The sequence below is a fragment of the Tenebrio molitor genome, chromosome 5, assembly GCF_963966145.1.
Source record: "Tenebrio molitor chromosome 5, icTenMoli1.1, whole genome shotgun sequence".
Lineage (NCBI taxonomy): Eukaryota > Metazoa > Arthropoda > Insecta > Coleoptera > Tenebrionidae > Tenebrio > Tenebrio molitor.
The window spans coordinates 4159719-4181519 of record NC_091050.1 but is presented as its reverse complement, the minus strand read 5'-3'; the positions used below and the strand labels follow the sequence as shown (position 1 = coordinate 4181519).

The 21801-nt window shown below is 32.2% G+C and overlaps 1 protein-coding gene across 3 annotated transcripts in view; it reads right to left on the bottom strand.

Annotated features, from left to right (window-relative positions):
- smog (G-protein coupled receptor 158 smog) overlaps positions 1–21637 on the bottom strand; it is a 28156-nt gene extending 6519 nt beyond the window's left edge. The window contains exons 1-6 of one of the 3 annotated variants that reach the window (XM_069049393.1): positions 21459–21637; positions 10127–10695; positions 9324–9466; positions 3073–3235; positions 2950–3018; positions 2143–2559 (exon numbers count right to left, since the gene is read on the bottom strand). In XM_069049393.1, coding sequence (XP_068905494.1) covers positions 2143–2559; positions 2950–3018; positions 3073–3235; positions 9324–9466; positions 10127–10651 — 1317 coding nt within the window. In that variant the 5' untranslated portion in view covers positions 10652–10695; positions 21459–21637. Of the gene's footprint in view, positions 1–2142; positions 2560–2949; positions 3019–3072; positions 3236–9323; positions 9467–10126; positions 10696–13924; positions 14049–21458 lie in introns of those variants that run through there. The other 2 variants (XM_069049395.1, XM_069049394.1) reach the window with 2 other exon arrangements.
- Positions 21638–21801: the final 164 nt, after the last annotated feature.

Genomic DNA, 21801 nt, shown 5'->3' with positions numbered 1-21801 from the left:
TCTGCATTCAAATAATTACAGTAAGTATGGTTTATAAAGATGGCAAAATCGAGTTTGCTGATAGAGAAGATGTTAATGAAATAAATTGTATGCCAGTACCTTAATTGCGTGGCCTATCTTGAGAGGCCAAAAATCAATTTATGGTTTCTGCGTATGCGCAAAATGGCTGTGCCTTCAGTTGACAAATTGAAGTTGATATTATTTTATTTAATTCTTGTTTCTTCTGTGATTTATTATTATACCAATTCATTTAATCAATTTGGTAAGGTAAGTAATGTGTAAACACTAAACAAGTCTTCTTTATCATTTACAGATAGCACAAAAATGAAAAAAAAAAAACGTCTTGAAGTGAACATCCTGATAAATCTTAAAACAGTTGTGTTTCTGCAAGAAAACAAATCTATGCACATAAAGGCAGAATTTCAAACATACCGTCTCAATTTTTTAGTAATGGGTTTATTAAAAACTTCTAAGGCAATCACCAATAGAACAAGATAATAAAGTTATCTACTGGGAACCTTTTAAAGACGTATAAGCAAAATAAACACTTCCGAAAAACAAAATTTTAAGTACCTACTTACAATTATGTTGAGTCAAATCACTATACAAGTCCTGTCATGTTAAGTACCCCAGGCTAAAAAACCGACCCTTAAAGTTCTGTTTATTTACGTCCATTACCTGCTTCTTTGTTAAGCTATTTAATTTCATAACGATATTACCTATCATAAAACGTTACAGTTCTGGGTCTACTAGGTATACAACGTGTTTCTGAGCCTGACGAACTCAAAATTTTCGTGAGTAACTAGGCGTAATAAATCATACTAGTTCCCATTGTCAAATGTATTTTGTGTTGCGTTTAGACTTCGTCAGGCTCGTACTCTTACGTGAAACACGTTGTATAATTATGTATCCGAACTGGTGAATTTAGTGGTGGCCTTCCCGATCACGTGATTTAACTTCCTTGATTTTTTCCTGTAGGACCCTTAAAAGAATTTCATTTATGCGACACCAGTAAAGACAAAAGAAGAACTACATGAAAAAATTATGTATGTGTCATTCAAATTAAATTAAAGAAAACAAAGGAATGGTATGAAGAGTTCACTTATTTTGTGAACTAGCATACGTTAAAAAACTGTTCATATTGAGCATTTAAAATGAAATAATACATAAATCTTTTTATGCTTGAAATGAGGTTTCTCTGTCCAGTTACGTAGTATTTTTTCTGTTCCAGATTGATTGTTTTTTTAAGTATAATCTATGGAGTCATACAGAAATAAATAAAATTGTTTTGTATTGAGCAGGCCTCTTGTGTTTATTTTAAGATTTGAAAACGGTACTACCTATTATTTAAGTGTGCGAACAAAAATTGGAACGTTCATCGTTAAACGAGTACCTATATCTCGAAAACGATTGACTTTATTGACATCAAACAAGTATAATTTTTTCGCGTAAAAGACTGAGCATTTTGAAATCATTAAAAACAGGAAAAAAAAACAACTCAAAAACTCCAAGAACGTCATCTAAGATTGGAATAGGTTGTCCCAAATACCTTACAATGATGTGATATCGACCCAAAAATTATCAAAATTGACTAAACAATAATTTAAAAAAAAAACTCTCAACACTCAAATTCAATGAATGAGTGAATATCTTTGTGGAGTTACCTCGAAGGAAATTTTTTTATAAGAATTTGTGGCATTATTTTCACTAGATTTATCAAAATTCAAGACAATGACTGCCATTTCGGGGACACTCTGTATATATTAAATTTTTTGTTTAAATTGTACGGAACTGTTTTTTTAAATGTAGTAAGTAATTAGGTAATCGTGCATTTTTTGCACAAATGCCTAAATAAAAAACTGGTTAGTGCACGAGTAAAATATATCATATCAAGAACTCTTTCTTTAAATATAATTCCGGCTAATCGTTCTGTTATATTGACTTTTCTGGTGCAAGACATTGCTTTAAAACAGAATCATAATAACCTGAGACAAAATGTCTATACAGCAACTACATAAATGATTAAAAGTCTTTGGAATGAATAAATGTATTGGTTTCTACTTGTTTTTATTTTTTGGAATTAAAATAAATATCGAGACTACTTAGTAAATAAGAATTGAATGATATACAATCATAACTTACGTGAAATTGTGTTCTGGCGTTCCTGCTGGCATAACTCAGATGTATTCCAAAAATAAGTATTACCAATTCCCCTGTTTCGGTAACGTAATCCCACCACAAGGATTTACAAGCTTGGTAATGTATCCCTTCTTGTGTAACACCTTGGTACAACAAACTGTAATTTTCTTGCATGAAGTTGAGGGTGATCGAAGTGTACGCCGCCATATACGCAAGCACAGACATAATCATTATCAGTAGATACTTGAGAAGGTCTGTATCTTTGACGACCCATCTGTGTGCTTTTCTTGTGCGAAATTCGATCAGATGCCTGTACAATTTCAGTATAATCGCGCCGTAGCAAATAATGAAGCCGACCTCCCTAGCCCACGGTTCCAGTAAACATTGCACCACAGAAGGTTCGAAAAAGCGTACAACCACCTAAAACCAACAGTATTTCATAAGCAAACACCAAGTTTCAACAAGAATCTAATCAAAATACTGATCTCGATTCAATGCATAAAATAAGTAGAGTAGAGGATCGTGCTAACAGCACCATATTGGGCAAGTTTGTAAGCGTGCGAGTGCGAAACGAGATTGGAGAGTAAGTGGATAGGTCGATATTGGCCCAGAGCTGCGTTTTCTTTCAGGATCACTTTAGTTTACCGTTTGAAATGTTGATGAGAGGGTCACCTGTCCGAGTAGGAAACTTCACAATTAGGTACTCTATTGGCCCACTTCCTCGAAGTTAATGTGTAACAACCTAACTGCTAGTTGAAGTAGCTGTGGACTTTAATTAACAGCAATCAGATCGATTAAACAGTTACCCACCGTGCAATACAAGATGAAGATTCCCAATAAAATAGTTTCCAGAATGGTCCACATGCCTGATGCGATCGACTAAAAATTAAAATCGTCCCAAAATATGCCAAAAAGCAAATGCGAGTCAACTACCTTGGTCTTCCGTTGCTTGAAAACCACCAACGCAATGATGACAGTTATAGCCATGCAGCCAAGTTGGACGCTGAGAATTGCGGTTTTCAAGTAAACATCCCTACGGGCTGTACATATCCCGTTGGATTCGCAAACATCGCATTCTGTAGGACATGGATGACATCTAAAAATAATTTCACTTGAGTTAATTGAGTATTTGATTAAAGTCACTGACAAAAACATGTTCGTTTCGTTGCTCGGAAAATCTTGACGAAAGTTAGCTCGAAGGAGTGTCGGCCAGGATGACTATTCCTTTTTTTACTCGGCTTTACTGACACCACATCCTTCTTCAAAGATCTTGTTCGTGCCGTTTTTGTTTTACAGCTTTTACGTGATGCTGTGCAAGGATTTTTTCCAGTGAAGTGTTTTTGATAGAGTTTATTTCCCCTGCATATATTATACAATCACGTCCAATAAAGGAAGTGCTCACCGAGGCGTTTGAAGACGTTTGCCAAGTTATAAATCACAACGTATTTGTTTAAATATTTATACGCATCAGGGCAAAACTCACAAATTTAAATTATTTAAATTTTGGAAGTGACACTTCAAAGGAATGTTTTTACGGTTTTGTTGGAACAACGTTGAAACAACTCAACATTAAACTTCTTAATTTCGGCACCCTTCCAGCTAAATTCGCTGACAAGTTCCCGCATGTCTACACAATTACTTGATGAGATTACACGATTGAAGAGCATAATGAGAAAATGTAATCAATAATATACCACGTAATATGTAGTTCCTAGATCCAGTAACAAAATAATAACCACTGAAACCACATAGAAAAATTGAAATTGTTAAATTGCTGTTAGATTAAAATAAACATCTCTGTTTTTTTTTCTTCAATAAATAACAGGTTTGCAGTTTTGAATAAACACACGGACAATAAAATGAAGTAAGAGTTTCTCATAAGTATCGGGCGTTCATTAAATTTCCGGTCAAAGTTGGCGTTGAAGAATCGATTGTGAACGCATTGTTACGGATCACGGATCAGCTGTTTAAATCTTACCGTTGTTTGAGTTTTTACACGAGTGGTGCGTTCACAATCGACTCTTCAACGCCAACTTTGACCGGAAATTTAAATGAACACCCGATAGTTAAGCACTTTTGCGACAATTAGAGCCTCAAGTACAGTTTTCTTTTTGTTTATTGTGAATATGATAGACAATATTGGTGGATAATTAGAGTGCATTGCACCGTAAGTCGCAAAACGCTTGTCCACGAAATTGTGAGCGGCTAATGTTTCGTGACAAGTACACGATGTCGTGAATCGTGATGAGATTAACAGACATTAGGGGTGACATACATTTGCACATACATACATGGCACACTCAAGTAATTAAACCTTATAGAAAATTTAAAATGTAAGAAATTTTCATTTGTGTGAAAAATGTAAGAGTTTCTTTAATTACATCAACTTAATAGTGTAGTTTAAAAGGTCCCAAAGAATAAATAATAAACACGTATTCATATTTACGGCAGTACTTTGAGTTAGAGTAAATTGCAGTGTTTTATGGAGCTGTAGGGCTTAACTGGTTTAACCAGTTAATAAGAGATTAATTTGGTTAATTAACTAATGGTTAAACCAAACTAATAAGTCAGTTATACTGTTTGGCAGGTTAAATTAATAAATTGCATAAGAGACGGTATAGCTGGTTTAACCATCAGCTAACTACCCAGTTAAACCAGAGAGAAACAGAAACAAGCATTAGCTCAGAAATTAATTTTAGATGCAATTTTTTCCGCAAAAATGGGCTCATTAATGGAATAAACGATACACCTGCATCTCCATATCTTTCTCCTTTATCTCCACATCCACGTTCTACACTTTTGCCTCCATCTGTCATGCCCTCTCGTACGGCGTATCCCGTGCAATCTGCAACATCCTATCCCAAGCAATCTCCTACATCGTATTTCGTGCCGTCGCCTCTTCCCATGTCGCATAATTCATTTTCAGGTCCTTTTATATCACCACCACAATATTATTATCAATTAATTCATTCACCCTCACCATCCCACATCACCCACATTAAGTTCCCTCCAACCGCTCATAACAACTCCAACACCACTAACACCGCCTCCTCCTTCTCCTTCTCCTCCTTTCATTGACACATAATTAATATAAAAAGCAATAAATGTCATTAAATAAGCAAAAAATATGTATTAATCGGTAAGCTTTATATAACTTTTTCAGATTCGGCATATTTCTGAGAGAATTTCAGACAAAAGTTGTGGTGACACGGCCGCACTAAATTTTAAACCTTTCTAACCGACCTCGGTTGCCAAAAAGTCACGATCACTCGTTTTTGTACACTCACATTTTTTCTCGTTATAGTAGTACAAAGTGATCAAAAAGAAAACAAATCAGACCAGGGGTTGCAAATTATCGGTCATGTCGTAGCGGAATCCTATGCAAATAAGCGTTCAATTCATGGGCGTAGACAATTTGTGTGCTCTCAAACGCTGCTTTATAGGTAATAAATCATACCTCATGAATTTTAGACGTTGGAATTATAATTGTGCATTTTATTATTATTATCTGATAATGGATAAATTTATAAAATAAACAAGAGTAACATTTTACATTCGTAACAATGGGTAATTTAGCAATTTGCCAAACGCGACGCCACTGATAAGCAGATTTTTTGGTGAAACGTCAAAGAAACGTCAGTTTTAAAGCGACGGTGCTGATGTTAACCTTGAAAAAAGTTTACTGACATTTTCAGTGATTGTAAGCAACATTTATCCCAGATTAAGTGGTAAAATGAGTTTTAGAATTGAAGATAAAAGCATTAATTATTAATAATTAATTTATAATAGATTTTTCGAGAGGTAGGCAACCAAGAAAACGACTGTGTATAGCAAGTATACATATGTGTAAGACAGACGTTTCGAATTTTTCGATAAAACGAAAGATTAGGTAGCACTCTTGGTTTGTTTTCTTGTTGATCACTCTGTTTGTTCTCGTATTACTATAGTATGTAATGCGTCACAATCGCTAACATTTGTGCGTCTTCCGTCTCGTAAATACGGTCTAATTCGCAAATTCAAAGTTAGGTTCTGCGAATCTTAGTTTATGGTTATGTGCAATAATATAAATCTGCGCCACACGTTTTCGATGTTTTTGTTTTTCACAGCCACTATTGACCAGATTTTTTTAACAAGCAGTATACACTTCCTAGCAGTTGTTTGTAGCCCTTATTTTTTGAATTAAATTGTGACGGCTAGCGATGTTTTGAGGTAAATTAAAGAAAATCGACTTTCATAAAATTACGCGTGTCTTATCTAAAGTTCTTTTTCTTTAATTAATTTAACATTATATTAATTAATAGTCTTCTCTTTGCTACAGGACTCCATAATCCCCATACAGACAATTTTTATGACATCCGGCAACATGAATCATTCATTCATGAAAATTATTACGCTATATTGTGCAACTGACATTTAATACCGCAAGTACAGCAAGAGCGGTCGTGAAAAATAAAAACATCAAAAACCTGTGCCGCGGTTTTACATTATTACACGTAGTCACAGTTTAAGATTCATATAACTTAAATTTTAATTAATGGATTGTATTCAAGACTCATTCGTATAGGAACCGTTCTCAAGTCAAAATAATTCTTGACTTGCTGAAACTGTTGAAACACACGCATTTTCATAGCCGCTCTTGACCATACGTTTTTTGAAACGTGCATTTTCAGAATCGTAGAGAAGTGTTGGTTAATTTAGAAGGTTTTTATCTTTCTGCTAATGTAAGTAGGTACATCTATTTGAACATCATATAATTGTGCGTCATTCAAATTTTTAAATGGTTGTCAACATATTCAAACATGAAGCTGTGAAAGCTCACCTCCGTTTTCCCCTAAAATCAGACATCGATGGCTGTCAAGTTAAACGGCTATCATCAATTTTACATTGTACAGCCTCTTTCACCTTTTATTTGAAAATAGTGAGTATCGCCATGTCATGGCCTCACTAATGCGTTGCAGGCGTTCCTGTCAAGCATTTGACCCTTGCGAATGGCGACATAAACGACTACTTAGGAGTCCAGCAACCCAATCGATCATTTCATTCATCGATTCATTTGCTTGTTTTTACCATCAAAGTTGATGTGAGGCAAGGAAAATTTCCTGTTATAGGCACATTTACATTTTGTGGCGTAATTCGATTAATAACTTTTCAAGTTGAAAAGCATTCAAACGTTGGATTTATGGACGAAAACATGCCGGCACATAATTGTGAAATATTGCCCAGGTCATCCCGTTTAAAATTTTGCAGGATAAAATTCCTTCAGTAATGCATCATCGAAAAAGTATGAACGTTCGACCTGAAAGACGACCCGAATAATTATTAATGGACGCGTCCTGACACAGATGCGAATACGATTTCATTGATTTCTAAAGCTCGCCATGATACTCTCGATTTTTATTACATCACGATTTTATGACAAACCGGTGATTTCTAAATGGAACACTGACGCCATTTTTTGATTGATTACATAAAGGAATGCATAAAAATATTTAACAGCTCTTTCATCACATTGACGTAGTTTGTCTAAGTAGGTATTGTTAAATTTACATATATAGAATATTTCCCTTTAAAAGGAGGGATTACTTTTTACAACAATATGTAAAAATTGAAATATTGCATATTTTAAAGTTAGAACATTTTCTTTTATAATTTTGTTTAAAAATGAACTAAAATATCGGTTTTTAAAAGAACCGAAGAAAGAATACTACAGCAACAAAAATGAGCAAAGAACCAAAAGTCGTTGAACCCACACAGCTTAGCATAATTCAGAAAAAAACCTAATGCATATTTACCACGTCAGCATATTTAAAAAAATTTAAATTGCATTGGTAGCGTAAGGTTTGCTATTATATTGTTAGAAAATGGTCTTTTTAATCTACTGGGCAAACCAGTTGCAAGTGTCATTTTTCTGGTAAAGAATTGATAACAACACAGATATAATCAATACCTAATACGAGTACATACAAACATATGTTCTTGCAGTCAAAAATATTTTTTCAGTAATTCTTTTATATCCATTAATCTTAACGCAACAAAACAGGAAGTTTCGTTATTCATTTTTAACGTATTAGTAATTTCAGTTTTCCTGAAACCCAATTTTTTATTATTATTCACTACTGAATGTGTGTGAGTGTGTGATACACTATTGGTTTAATTATACAGCAATTACTTTAACCACCTCACCACACTGCTTCAATCTAAGACAAGTGTCAATCAGATATGAAACAATGGGCAATAATTAGACAAAGAAGCAAAATTGGCAAAATAAAAGTCAATATTTGCAATCGCGAAGCGTCCATTAAGGCTGCGTCTATTCTAGCTGTTAGAACTTAAAAATTATAAACAAAATATTTACGATGACTAGTGTTCGCTTAGGTACAAAGTGATCAAAAAGAAAACAAATCAGAGCAGGCGTTGAAAATTATTGGTCATGTCGTAGCGGAATCCTATGCAAATCAAATAAGCGTTCAATTTGTGGTCTCAAACGCTACTTTATAATAAATCCTACCTCATGAATTTTAGACGTTGGAATTATAATTGTGCATTTTATTATTATTATCTGATAATGGAGAAAATTGATAAAATAAACAAGAGCAACATAACATTTAATTTGATTGTTTTTACATGATCATGCAGGTGGAAATACTTGGAACCTGTCCAATGAAATTATTTGAAATAATTTTTAATAATACTTGATAATTATAACTATGAAATGTCGGTATCTGTGGATAAACCAGAGATACTTAGGTGAGAGTAAATCAGCATTTATATTGCAATGCACGTTTTAATGGTATTAATATTTGTGGAATATCCTCACGGATATATTACACACTCTATGAGCGTCAAGTATGAAATAAAACGGGTAAAGAAGAGGCGGGAAATTTCATTTCAGCTTCGGACAGGAAAGTGCGATAATTCAGACAGATTTTTATGAATTCCAAAGCTGCGCCGAAGAAAAATGTAAATTTTATCCTCGATTTATTTCCATGCTGCATTATGACTTTTTTATGGTAATGGTGGTTTTTGTTTAACGTCTCGTAGCAGTTTACTTGTGAAAATATTATTGAGACATTACACGTAATAAATAAATTTCAATATAAAAATTACCGCACATTATTTGTTGCCGTTCACAAACGGTATTTTTTAACTTTCATAAAAATTCCATCAAAAGAATTATTACTTACCTAGATGAATCGATAACTCCGTTCTCAATATCTTCGCCGACAAAACCCTTCCAGCTAAAGTTGGCTTCAGGATAAAAGAATCCTTGTCGACACAAACACCGATATCCACCTTTTCTCTCGGAAAAGTCTGGCTGCGGGACACACTGGAATTAGGGATGAAAAATTAGTCGTGAAAGCGCACGTACCTTCATCGTAGCTTCAGCAGTTTAATTCGCAACTTTCAAAATAAAATCGCTTTGCTCCAAATAAATCCGCTCACGAAATTTAATATTAATTTGTAGAAGCATTTTATCGTTTGAAGTGCTCTTGCTACGACAAAGTTGTGAGCGGCTTAAAAAGCAAATAACTAAATGCAAATACAAATTTAATATTTGTTGGAAAGACAAATATTATGATGACATGTTGTACGGATGGAGATGCTGGAGAAGTTGCACCACGAAGAGAACAACAAACATCTCTACTGTCCAGAAAAAAAATCTTGATTTTATAATCAATTTATTTTAACTAGAAGTAGCTGAAGTGAAGTACTTATCATCATTATCGTAACAAAACAAAACACAGCGGATTTTTTCCGAATTTCCAAGAAAATGGACCAAAAATTTGAAACATATTTCACCGTGACTAAGGAACCTATAATAAATATAAGATATGAAAAAATGTGTACTCAAAAACTAAACTGTGCTAGCGAGAACCCTATTGTGCTTTTATTTATTGAAAAAGGGAAACTACTTCCAGTGTATATATTTATTTTGTTAATGATTATGCTTCTACCGTAATTAAGTATGGAAGATTTTGATACTTACGAATGTAGATTCTTGATCACATTTCTGATGATTCCCAAAGATTTCTGTCAAATTTTCATCACACTGATTTAAATCTATCTTCAAAAACAACGCAGTGCTAAAGTTTCCTTTCTTAGCAACAAAACCATAAAACCAGTTGCCTTTCAGAAAGTAACAGTCTTTGAAGGCTGGGGTCCATCCTTGTTTTTCGGAGCGATTCTCGAAACTTTCCCAAAACGCTTTAGTTTCGACAGTTTTGTTAGGAAAAATTCTTAACCTTCGGGTAACGTTTAGAGCTAAAATTCGTTCGTTGGGGGTTGTAAGAATAAGTCCAAGTACTTCTGTATGTTTCGACATAGTTTTGCGGGCGATTTCCGAAGAATTGGTAGTGATATTGACAAAAATAGAAGTTACAAGTCCAGTAACACTAAAGTTCAGTCTGGATGGAGTGGTTGAGTTAGAAAGAAATCGGATTTGACAATCTTCATTGTTGTTTCCTGCATATACGGACGTCAAGAATAGCAAGAGAACAACAGCTTCATTCATGCCGTCATTATATCATCCTCAGTTCCGTGCTTTTCAAGGGAGACCTGGAATAAAGGAAACACGTGAAAGATCGAAGCAGTTACCGATTATTGACTTAATAGCAATTAAATTAATTGTTCCAATAAGCGATACCGGGAAATCACTGATGTCATCTCGTTTAAATTGTGCGAGGTATATTAAATTTCATATCGCAGAAATCCATTTCGCGAATTAAATGGATGATCGATACAAATGCTTTCCTGTTTACTGATGTGAAAATTATTGTTCAGATGCGAACTAAAACTCTGCACTAATACTGCTGTTTTGAAAAATAACATTAGCACAACACAAACTGACGTGCGTAAATTTTTAAAATCGTGCACAATTCACAATTTTGCATTTATTATTTAATTTAATATGTTAACATTGTTGTACCTATTCTTGTAATTTCCATTACTTTTATGAACTACATACATATTTTTATATAAATCTTACATAATTGTTATCAGTTTGAATAATTAAAAAAAAAGGGAAAATGGAAAATCAACGTTCATTCCGGATGTTTACATTAAAACTTGAATCATTTTTCTAAATATTTATAAATGAATAATTGTATTAAACTTAAATTATTCTTATTAGTACAAATAATTTTACAAAAAAGGAGAAATGGAAAATCAGCGTCATTTCTGGATTTATAGCTTGAATAGGTCTGTAATCATTCTTTACAAAATATTTATGAATAAATAATTTGAAAGCTTGTTAAACCTTTTACAACGAAGTTTCCTAATGAGGAATGAAATTTCTCATTGACATTTTCGTAAATCCACGCTAATTACGTGGAATTAAACATCAGAAAAGTAATTAAAGTTTAAAATGAGGTAGTGTGTATATAACGAATAAATTCAACCGAGCGTAACAAATACAATTACATGTAAAATTAAATTAGTACACGAAAATGTATTTTTTAAACTTTATTACAGTTTTTGTGTGTATAATTCAAATAAATTTAATTTTTCTGCATAAATAATCTTGTCTAATTTAATTATTAATATACGCTTTAATTTTGCAGCGAAATCAGCGTCTAACGCAGGATCAGATTTAATTATCAATTCCGTGCTCTTTAAAACATAGAACTGTGTTTTCGTCGTGTCAGGGTACTTAAACAATCATACAAAAAATGCCAAATACATTTTTTTAAAGAACTTTTATCTTGCCCTTGGACTCGAAAACTATATTTTTTCTCGAATTATGTTAAAGTTGAAAATCAGAAATTATCTTCCTTTTATGACCAACGTGTGTATTAAGTTAGGTACCTAATTATGTCATGTGATCGAAAAAAAATGTAGTAAGACATGGTACAGTTGGCATCACTAGTTGTGTTTTTGACAATACAGCAATATTTAAATTAGGACTGCTAATTGAACTATGAAAGCCATGGCTGACTCTATGAATTTTTTTTCGATCGGACGTTACTATGTACTAGGGTTATTATATCGGGTGTTTTTTTTTTTAATTTCATCTCGCACCACTCATGTAAAACGTAAGATTTAAACAGCTGATCCGTGATCTGTAACTTGTATAGTGCGTCCACAATCGACTCTTCAACGCCTACTATGAGGTGAAATTAAAACAAACACCCGATATAATTATTAACGTAGAATAATAATATTGTACTTGCGCAATATCGATGCAAATTAGAATCGTGGAAAGAATACATGCATTAAGTATGTTCCATCTACTTCAAAATTTATCTTCGTGCCTATAATCGATAAATTGAAAAACTTTTATAAGCAGAAATAAACATTAGGTATATTGTAACAGGAAATAATGAAACTTTCCTGTCCGACCACTTTTAGTAGCTGACGTATCATTTTGTCATTGATTCATTGATTATTATTATTCCTTCAGTAAGAATAAGTTCAGTTCAGGTCAGGTCGAATTAGAAAAATGTTTAAAGTTCAACAACCAGAAGTCATGAAATTGTTAACAAGGGAAGCAAGAAATGGGCTCTTGGATGCTGTTTGTGGGAATTCTTTCACTTTATATTCTACGGTGAAGAAACACATTTTATTTCGTTAGGAGTATGTTAAAGACAATTTTTATCAAAGAAATCCTAGGAAGACGTTAACGACGAAAACATTAATAATACCTACTATGAAGATCAAGGAATTAACAGCAAGCCGTACTTAGTCAACAACCACAGTATGAAAGTTCCTATGCAAAAATAGGGCGACATGATGAGTAGTGAAAATAGAAAATAAATATTTGAATTGAATTGTTAAAATGTTTAAATTTGAATTTCTTTATTATTGGGTCATTATATTTACGGGAAAATGACTGCAAGGGGCCAGTGTAAATATTCAAGTGATATTTTTTGTTATATGTGGGGTCTCTACATTGCTCCAAAACAAGTGAAACACCAAATTGTTCCTGAAACAAAATTTACTGCTGCTTATGAAGAATATTTTGGTACTGTTTCACATCAGAACGTTAATTGGGCTCCTCATATTTCATGTGGTAGTTGCGATTCAAATTTAGAGGCATGATATTGTGGATTGAGTAGAAAAATATACTTGTACAGAATATGTACCATTATACTACATAGTAAATATTCTTGTAAAAAAAATTCAAACTACATACTTTAAAATAATCAATCCCTGCTGTCTTGGCGTTTTTGACGTAACTCAGTAGATACTTTCATTTGATCACTCTGTATATGAGCTAATGTTTGATATGTAATTTAAAGATGTGTATATTTTTATGATATCCTACAATTTAAATACGCATTTATATTACCTTAACGGAAATGATAAATAAGTTCAAAAATATTTATTTTTTTTAAATTATAGATAAAATGCAAGAGCTGCAATATTTATTAAAAAAAAATCTTAAGTCTTAATTTCAGTCATTATACCGAGAATTTTTAATGAAATGATATTTTAATTCAATCTTATTTGAAAGAGTGTATGAATCATGTTCCGAAATATTGATTTTACATATTTTTTTAATGTATAAAGTAATTTACTAATCCTTAGATTTGCCATTAAATCTTTTTAACAATATCACATCAAAATAGTTATTAAATATTTGGAAGCGTATTCAGTGACAGCATGATAAATTAACGATGTAATGAAAATTCATTAGGGATTTTATCAAGCAATTTCTTACAAAAACATAATATAATTTGTTACGATTAATTAATTAAGGAGTGTTGAGGCAATAATTGCATAATATAACATTTTTTCATTGACTACAAAATTCTAAACATAATCAATCAAACTGTCTGTTACTTACTTTGCGAAATTATTTTCACTTGAACTTAAGCCAAATACTACTAGCAGATAATTCACAACTATTTAGTCCATTCAACAGGAAGTTAAGTAACTAATTAAACTTAGCATTAAAGCAAACGCAACGGAATTATAATGACGACACGTAACAAATAATCCTTCGTATTTTTAAACGTCACCTCTCTACCTTGTATCATAATATTTAAAAATAATTGTTAAAACAAACTATTTCATCTTAAGAATGTTAACAAGATGCTATCTTAATTACACATTAGAAGTCTTAACCAAACTACAGTGTGAAATCTGCATCTTCATTAAAAATTACATGTTCTACAAACATTTAGAACTTATTTAGTAGGTATAAGTAAAAAGTAATATTTCGAATATAATTCAATATCTTGTAGGTATATTTATAGGCATTTAAAACCAACAAGTCACCTGTTTCAACAGCAAAGTTGAATTGAGTGATCCTATCTCCTGCCTCTGACTTTCGATAAAGTGTTTTTAATATCCTGTCTTGTATGCGAAGTATTAGATTTTACATGAACTGTCAATTTTATGTTTCTTTCAGCGTCCAGTTAGCACTTTATTTGTAATTTAAACTTAAAAAGGGTGTAGACATTGCTTTTGAAAAAACCTTCGATAATATAACATTAAATTAACATCTAATGAATAAATCATATCGCTAGTTATTCTATTTATGGAGTACTAAACAATGCAAATTATTGTTTTAATAATAATAATAATAATAAGACGGGCCAAGAACTATGAAATCATTATTCGATTAGTGCGGGGAAGCAATATCGGGTGCGGTCAATGTTTGGATGGGTAGAAGCCGGGGAAACCGCGTTTCGTTGTAACTTCACTACGTCATTGCTTCATTATAAATATTATAATACTTTTATTGTGCGTAATTCGTAATGCATAATAAAATTAATAAGAAGTGTAAACAATTAATTATATTTGTAGTTTTTTTCGTATCCCACCTAGTTATAATTATGCTTGTAATAATTATAGTTGTGAACACCAAATAGTCCGTTTCATTTATTATTTAATTATAACTTACAAAATCTGATATAGAAAAGTAAAGAAAAATAGACACCTCCAACATGACTATTTTGATGTAAAAAATCTTTTTATGTACATTAAACAGACTAGTCAGAAGTTAGAGACTACATTTTTTTTTAGCGTAAAAACTTCAAAGCTCAAACTCAACACTTACTTACGTAAGTGTTTGTAGGTTAACACACCATTGCAGAACAGAATCGACATAACACTTTGTTGAATACGGTATAAACCATACAAAAAAATATACAATTCTTTACTACAATGTGTTTCTAAATAAAATAATATTAAGTGTGTAAGCAGAGTTCTTGCCCTTGAGTAAGTATTTGTCTTATCAGAAAAATTTGCTTGCACCTGCAAGCATTTTGTACAGAAACTCTGCTCCCCTTTAATCTTTTTTGCTCAAAATTATTGTGCGTGTTATTGTTCTAAAGAGAAAGATAAGTACGCCTTCAGTAACAGAACAAACTAAGTCTTTGGGAGAAAGTCATTAAAAATCTTGTTAGGAAATTCAAATTTGATTAGCCGGAGAGTCGCCCACTAAGCAGAACAAACAGATAAAACGCGAAAGCTTTCTTTGTTAAAATAATTGGAGTATTCATCCCATAAAATTATCATCACACTTTTTACTGAAACTAGTACGCACTCGTGAATGTACCCCTTTAAATGGTTGACGTAGATGTGATTATCTAGAGCATCTAGGCCGAAAACAGAAAAAAACTCGGTAGCAAAAGCTGTAGACTGCAACATTAAAAGGTTGCCACTACATTTTTTTGATAAAAAGGTGCTTACGCAAAACTTATTTTCTATTTATTTTCAAGGGTTAGGAATTATTGCAGTTCAACGATAATGTAGTCATAATCTATAGGAAAAATGCTACTGATTTAAATCAATCAAAGGCAAACCTTTTGTAAATTTGTAATATGTAACATTTTTACGTCAAATTCTGTAGGTACAATAAGTTAAATGCTTCCACAACATGAAACTTTTTATAATGCACCATAGATGATGATTTAATGATGGAATAAATACTGATACCTACCGGATAACAACAGTGTAAAATGCGTAGGTATTATTAGAATGCAGATTAATTCGAAATTAATCCATAAATAATACAACCATATTTACCATATTAAATATTACACATTTGTGCCTCTTTGAAAAATAAAAGATATACAAACTGTTGTTAGTTATTATTGGTATTTTCATTTATAAATTTCGTTACCACAGATTCCCTTTACAATTAAAACTGACGCGCGTTTCGGCAGCGTCAGAACGACGATACAGTTTTTGTAAGGATAATTAACAAAGGGTTGTAATAATTGTGAACACCAAATGTCGCATCGAATTTATATCAATTTTCACATCTCAAATAAGACACATTTTTGTAATACGTAAAATATCACTTTTTTATAAATATTAATAAAAATACACAACAGATGAATCAAAAAGGAATCGGACTTCGTTTTTTAACTACGTTGTACATACTCTAATTGGAGGTATACATAACTAGATTTTGATTGTCATTCTGTTTTGTACAGAATCACCTTCTTCTTTTGTCAGTTCTGGATTTGAGTTCGTCTATTTTAGGTGACAAATGAGAAGGTCAACGTGAAGAGGGTGGAAACTTAAACAACACTACTGGAAATGTGAGATGACTAATCCAGAATACTCCAAATTTCATTCGCTGGTGGTACAACAAATTAACAATTCCGTCTACTGCAAAACTTACGGAACCTGAATAGAATTAATATCTACATATTTATCATCAGTTAGTAGTGCAATAAATTTAAATTAAAAGTACAACTTTCGTAAGTACATATTTTGGTCTAACTTCTCTTTAAGGAAATTAACACAATCTTATAAACTGAAGAAATAATATCAACTGTATGAATGTATTCAATTATAAAATTCGCATAAACGTTGTTATCTAATTTGTAGGATAGGATCATTACAATTACAAATTACTATCGCCATAAACAGGACAAATCAGGGAGATAAGAAACTTCATGTTTTCATATAAGACGTTGCTCTATATTTATACTATTACTATTTTTAAGGTATTAAAAGAAAACAGGTAATTTCACTTGTCAGAATATTATAGTTTATAACTATTTTTAAGTTATTTACAAGTATGTATATTCTTTGGTTCATTAATCACATATTTTTCCTTTACTAAAAAAGTATAAGATTTCAATGTCAAAAAATCATGATCATCTGCTATGGTTTCACTGTCAGTCTATCAATCTATCATCCTCAGACTTATATGATTCACCCATTCTGACCATCTACATAATTTAAAGTCTGTTGCACGGTATCCGCAGGCTGTATCGATCTCACGGTGCTGGAGCTATCCTGCTTCTGATTAATATCGCTAAATGGGATGTCATTCTCGCTTATTACAAGCAGAGACAAAGGCCACTCTTGTAATTGTCATGAAGAGCATCAGTTTTGTCTTTGCATGTGCACCACACCATACGTCATATTCGTGTACACTTCGCTTGTTTGCGTCAAACACAAAATTCGTAATTTTTTGTACGGATCATCCAGTATAATGAGAAAAGTTTTAATTATCAATCATGTTTCAATAAGAAGTGATAATATAAATGTTTCTGGAATTCATTTGCTGTTGTTTTTAAACGTTAAAATTAGTCTTACAAAGCAGTTTTTTAAATTTCTGCACGTGCATGTACGTGCATTCTGTGACCAAAAAAAATTAGAATCTCTCTCTGACGTCATAAGTGCTGGCTAACCAAAATTATAAATTTCGTGAACTTTTTCTTTCTAGAAAATTATATTTAATATACATACGAGTATGTATTTGTTCCCATTAGGTGGAATACGCTGGTGCTAGTCGGAGGTGCTACCGCAATAATAGCTATCATCCAACAAATAAGCCAGTAAAAAATACTCGAAATAATCTTTCAACCTTAAAGCGCTTCGCAGCAATGGAGCGTGTGGCACTCCATTTGATTTTCTTGTAATCGAGGCGTCTGCACCACGTTGTGTGCAATGTGTTTTTCCTTGCGAGGCAAACTGTTGTATTTGGTGTGCGGCCGGTGCAACCAATACTTATTTTGTGCATCCTCGGTAGATTAACTGATTAACCGATAACCGATATTCTGTTAAGTGGGGGTCGTAACAGAAGTCAGCCATATCACCTTTTCTAATAAGTATATTAACAAGTAACACGTGGTTAGTAAAGATACTTTCTTTCGATTTTACTGGTGCCATGGTATATAATATAATACAGGGTGATTTTGAAAGTTATGCAAATATTTTAACTTGTGATAGAACCCCACAAAAGGTAACTGTTGAGTCAATAATGCCTTACACAAATGTTCTTATATTTCGAGAAAAAGGAGCTAAAAGCCATTCAAAAAAATTTGGAACAATGAATTTTATGAAAAAAATTGGTAAAAAGATAAAAGATAAAGATAAAAGATAAAGATAAAAGATAAAGATAAAAGATAAAGATAAAAGATAAAGATAAAAGATAAAGATAAAAGATAAAGATAAAAGATAAAGATAAAAGATAAAGATAAAAGATAAAGATAAAAGATAAAGATAAAAGATAAAGATGAAAGATAAAGATGAAAGATAAAGATGAAAGATAAAGATGAAAGATAATGATAAAAGATAATGATAAAAGATAATGATAAAAGATAAAGATAAAAGATAAAGATAAAAGATAAAGATAAAAGATAAAGATAAAAGATAAAGATAAAAGATAAAGATAAAAGATAAAGATAAAAGATAAAGATAGAAGATAAATATAAAAGATAAAGATAAAAGATAAAGATAAAAGATAAAGATAAAAGATAAAGATAAAAGATAAAGATAAAGATAAAGATAAAGATAAAAGATAAAGATAAAAGATAAAGATAAAAGATAAAGATAAAAGATAAAGATAAAAGATAAAGATAAAAGATAAAGATAAAAGATAAAGATAAAAGATAAAGATAAAGATAAAGATAAAGATAAAAGATAGAGATAAAAGATAAAGATAAAAGATGAAAGATAATATGCTAATTATTGAATTTAGATAAAAATGTTCTTTTCAAAAAGGCTACATTTAGCTCGTCGTGATATTTAAAAAATCCAATTGCCTTTCAATCTCAAAAACAGATGACGATATAAAACTGAAAAAAAAAGGCTTTTTTTTTTAATAGATAACATCCACCATCACCTTTTGGTGGATATTTTCTTCGTTCTAATAATAATTTTTAGACAAAAAATTAATAAAATTGAACTTGCAATTGCAGTAACATCAGTTTCACTGTTACTGTGTTTGTCACCGTTACCGTTCGCCATTTTTAACATGTGTCAACGTTGGACATACATGTCTCCGCATTGTTTCGCCAAATTCATATTAGCTCATCTAGCCATGTCGTATGGAGTCGCCAACGTGACGTATAAAGGCTAAACTCAGGTACTCTTTGATGGCTAGTCCAAATTCAGTATATGATTTAATAAATAACCGACTTACCTTAATGTGACGTGAACGTGGAATAAGGAATAATTTACAATTTATTCGAGAACGACAATGATATGAAGGTTGCAGTTTGATGGTTTTAGAAGTCTCAGTAGTCTTACGGATCTTTACTTTATGGGTAATGGTTCTTTGAAAGCCCACGATGATTATATAGCCCACATGAATCAGCAGTGGGTGAACAATTCATTTTTATGGATAATAATACCGGATCATCTCGAGCAAATCTCGTGAATCAATGATTTCACATACAAGGTATTGACCAAACGGACTGGCGTGCATGTTTGCGGAATTGTAGGCCAATTGAACATATCTAGAATACTTTTACGGGATGGATTGCATTTCGACAGTTGCCACCGTGGTTACACCTTGAGCACTCAATGAAGAATGGCGAGTATCCTTATATAGAAAACAATACTGAATTAAGCAAGTCCAACTAATCAGACACTCGGCGTCCCCTCGTTTTCGCGCTGTAAAAATCACTAAAATCCCCTACCGTACTCTAATGTAAATAACTATTCCGCATGTACATGCTTACGAGTAAATGCCAATTTTCCGTCCGTACGACACGACAATTTAATAAAAAAAATTAAATAATTCCTAATTGTTTTGAGCATACACGTCACATCCTTGAACTAAACTTTTATTCACCGAAAAGAAATGAGCAGCTTTATTTTTCAGAATAATATCAAATGTAAAAAATAAATATTTTTAGATCAATATTTTTTACTTCCGAAGATACTTTGATGTTGCCATATTCTAATATTAGATTTTATTTTTCCACGTCCAGTTTGATACAAAATGATTTTAACGAAAAATGGAAAATTAATAAATACATATTATTCGGTAAATATAATGATACAGGAGTCAAAGAAAGGGCCATTTAAATCGGTTATACGTTAAAGTTTAGCTGGAACCTCGTTTTACCCATCTAAGAAAAAATGATATTTCAATATTCCCTTGCACAAATTGAAAACTCTTTATTTTGTCCTAAATCGGACTTTCGTCGGTCCTTTACTGAATTGAGTGTCTCAGATAAAACTAAAACAACTTAATTACCGTTACCATTTTATTGATTATTTTATTCTTCTATAATGCTCTTTACTGAGTATTTATTTTTAGAGGCATATTTATAACACACCTATTTTTATAATCATTTTTTTTCTGGAAATCAAATTTTAATAAAAATGTGATGACATTGGTGTTGTACAATACTTTATTCTCTATTAACTGAAATATTTATGACCAGTGAAAATCAATTGGTCACGACGTATTCCCCGACTCCGCACCTTAGTAAACCATTTATGAGTTGGGTTTAGGTACAATATTAAAATGCCATCTATTTTTAGCGTCGATGTTAACCTTAGTAGTTTAAACAAACAAATCGACAATAATTCAGTAAAAATATCACAATTTATTATTAAAATGGAGTAAACATCAGCTTATAATGTATACAACGCAGCATTCCCGATTATTTCTTTTCCATCTTATTTCCTGAGACTCGTTTGACTCAAATAAATGCGCAATTGCGAACACAGAAGCGTTATTCTCCGATTGCTTATTTATGTGAACAAGGGGATTCTTTTATAGCTGTTGCCGGTTAAATGCAAACGCCAAATGTTCCATGTAATAATAACAGACATGGAACCTATTCCGCAGACGTGAAACCGTTCCTAAAAGTCTTTTGCAATTTCGGAATTCAACGATGAAATTAAATCTTTACATTTTATCCGCCAACATTCGCCGACAGCCGATTCTTTTTTGATTTCTTCAAAGCATAAATTACGTCAAAAGTTTCTGCCAATTCACTCGTTTAATGTATCGACGTTGATCGTTTTTGGATATTAAAAAATTGTGAAATATGTAACAACGTAGAACCTGGTAAAACACAAGTGTAAAGCTTTACAAAACTGAAGGCAAAAGAGTTGGAATTATTAACTGTAAGATTTGAACGGGGACGAGCATAAGCAAGTATACTCACATAACGTTTAACAGAGAAGACAGCAAGAAAGAAGAAATGAATCACTCACATTACACTACAAGTTCATAGAAAGTCTTAGAAAAGATACCGGACAGATATTACGTTAGCATTTTAAAGTTGAGTAGCGAGCGAAGTTAAACTGATCTATGAGAGTGACGAGTACGAGATCATCTGGGAAAACGAGCCAGGGGTTGGCACGGCGCAGCTACAGGATCGACCTGGGTTTCCATAGAAACCGGCGGGAATTTCTACAAAAACATCAATTAATGAAAACACTGTTTAAGAATCCTCATAAGCTAATATTTTTATGATTCTGGATTAATTGCAAATGCGCGGTACTATT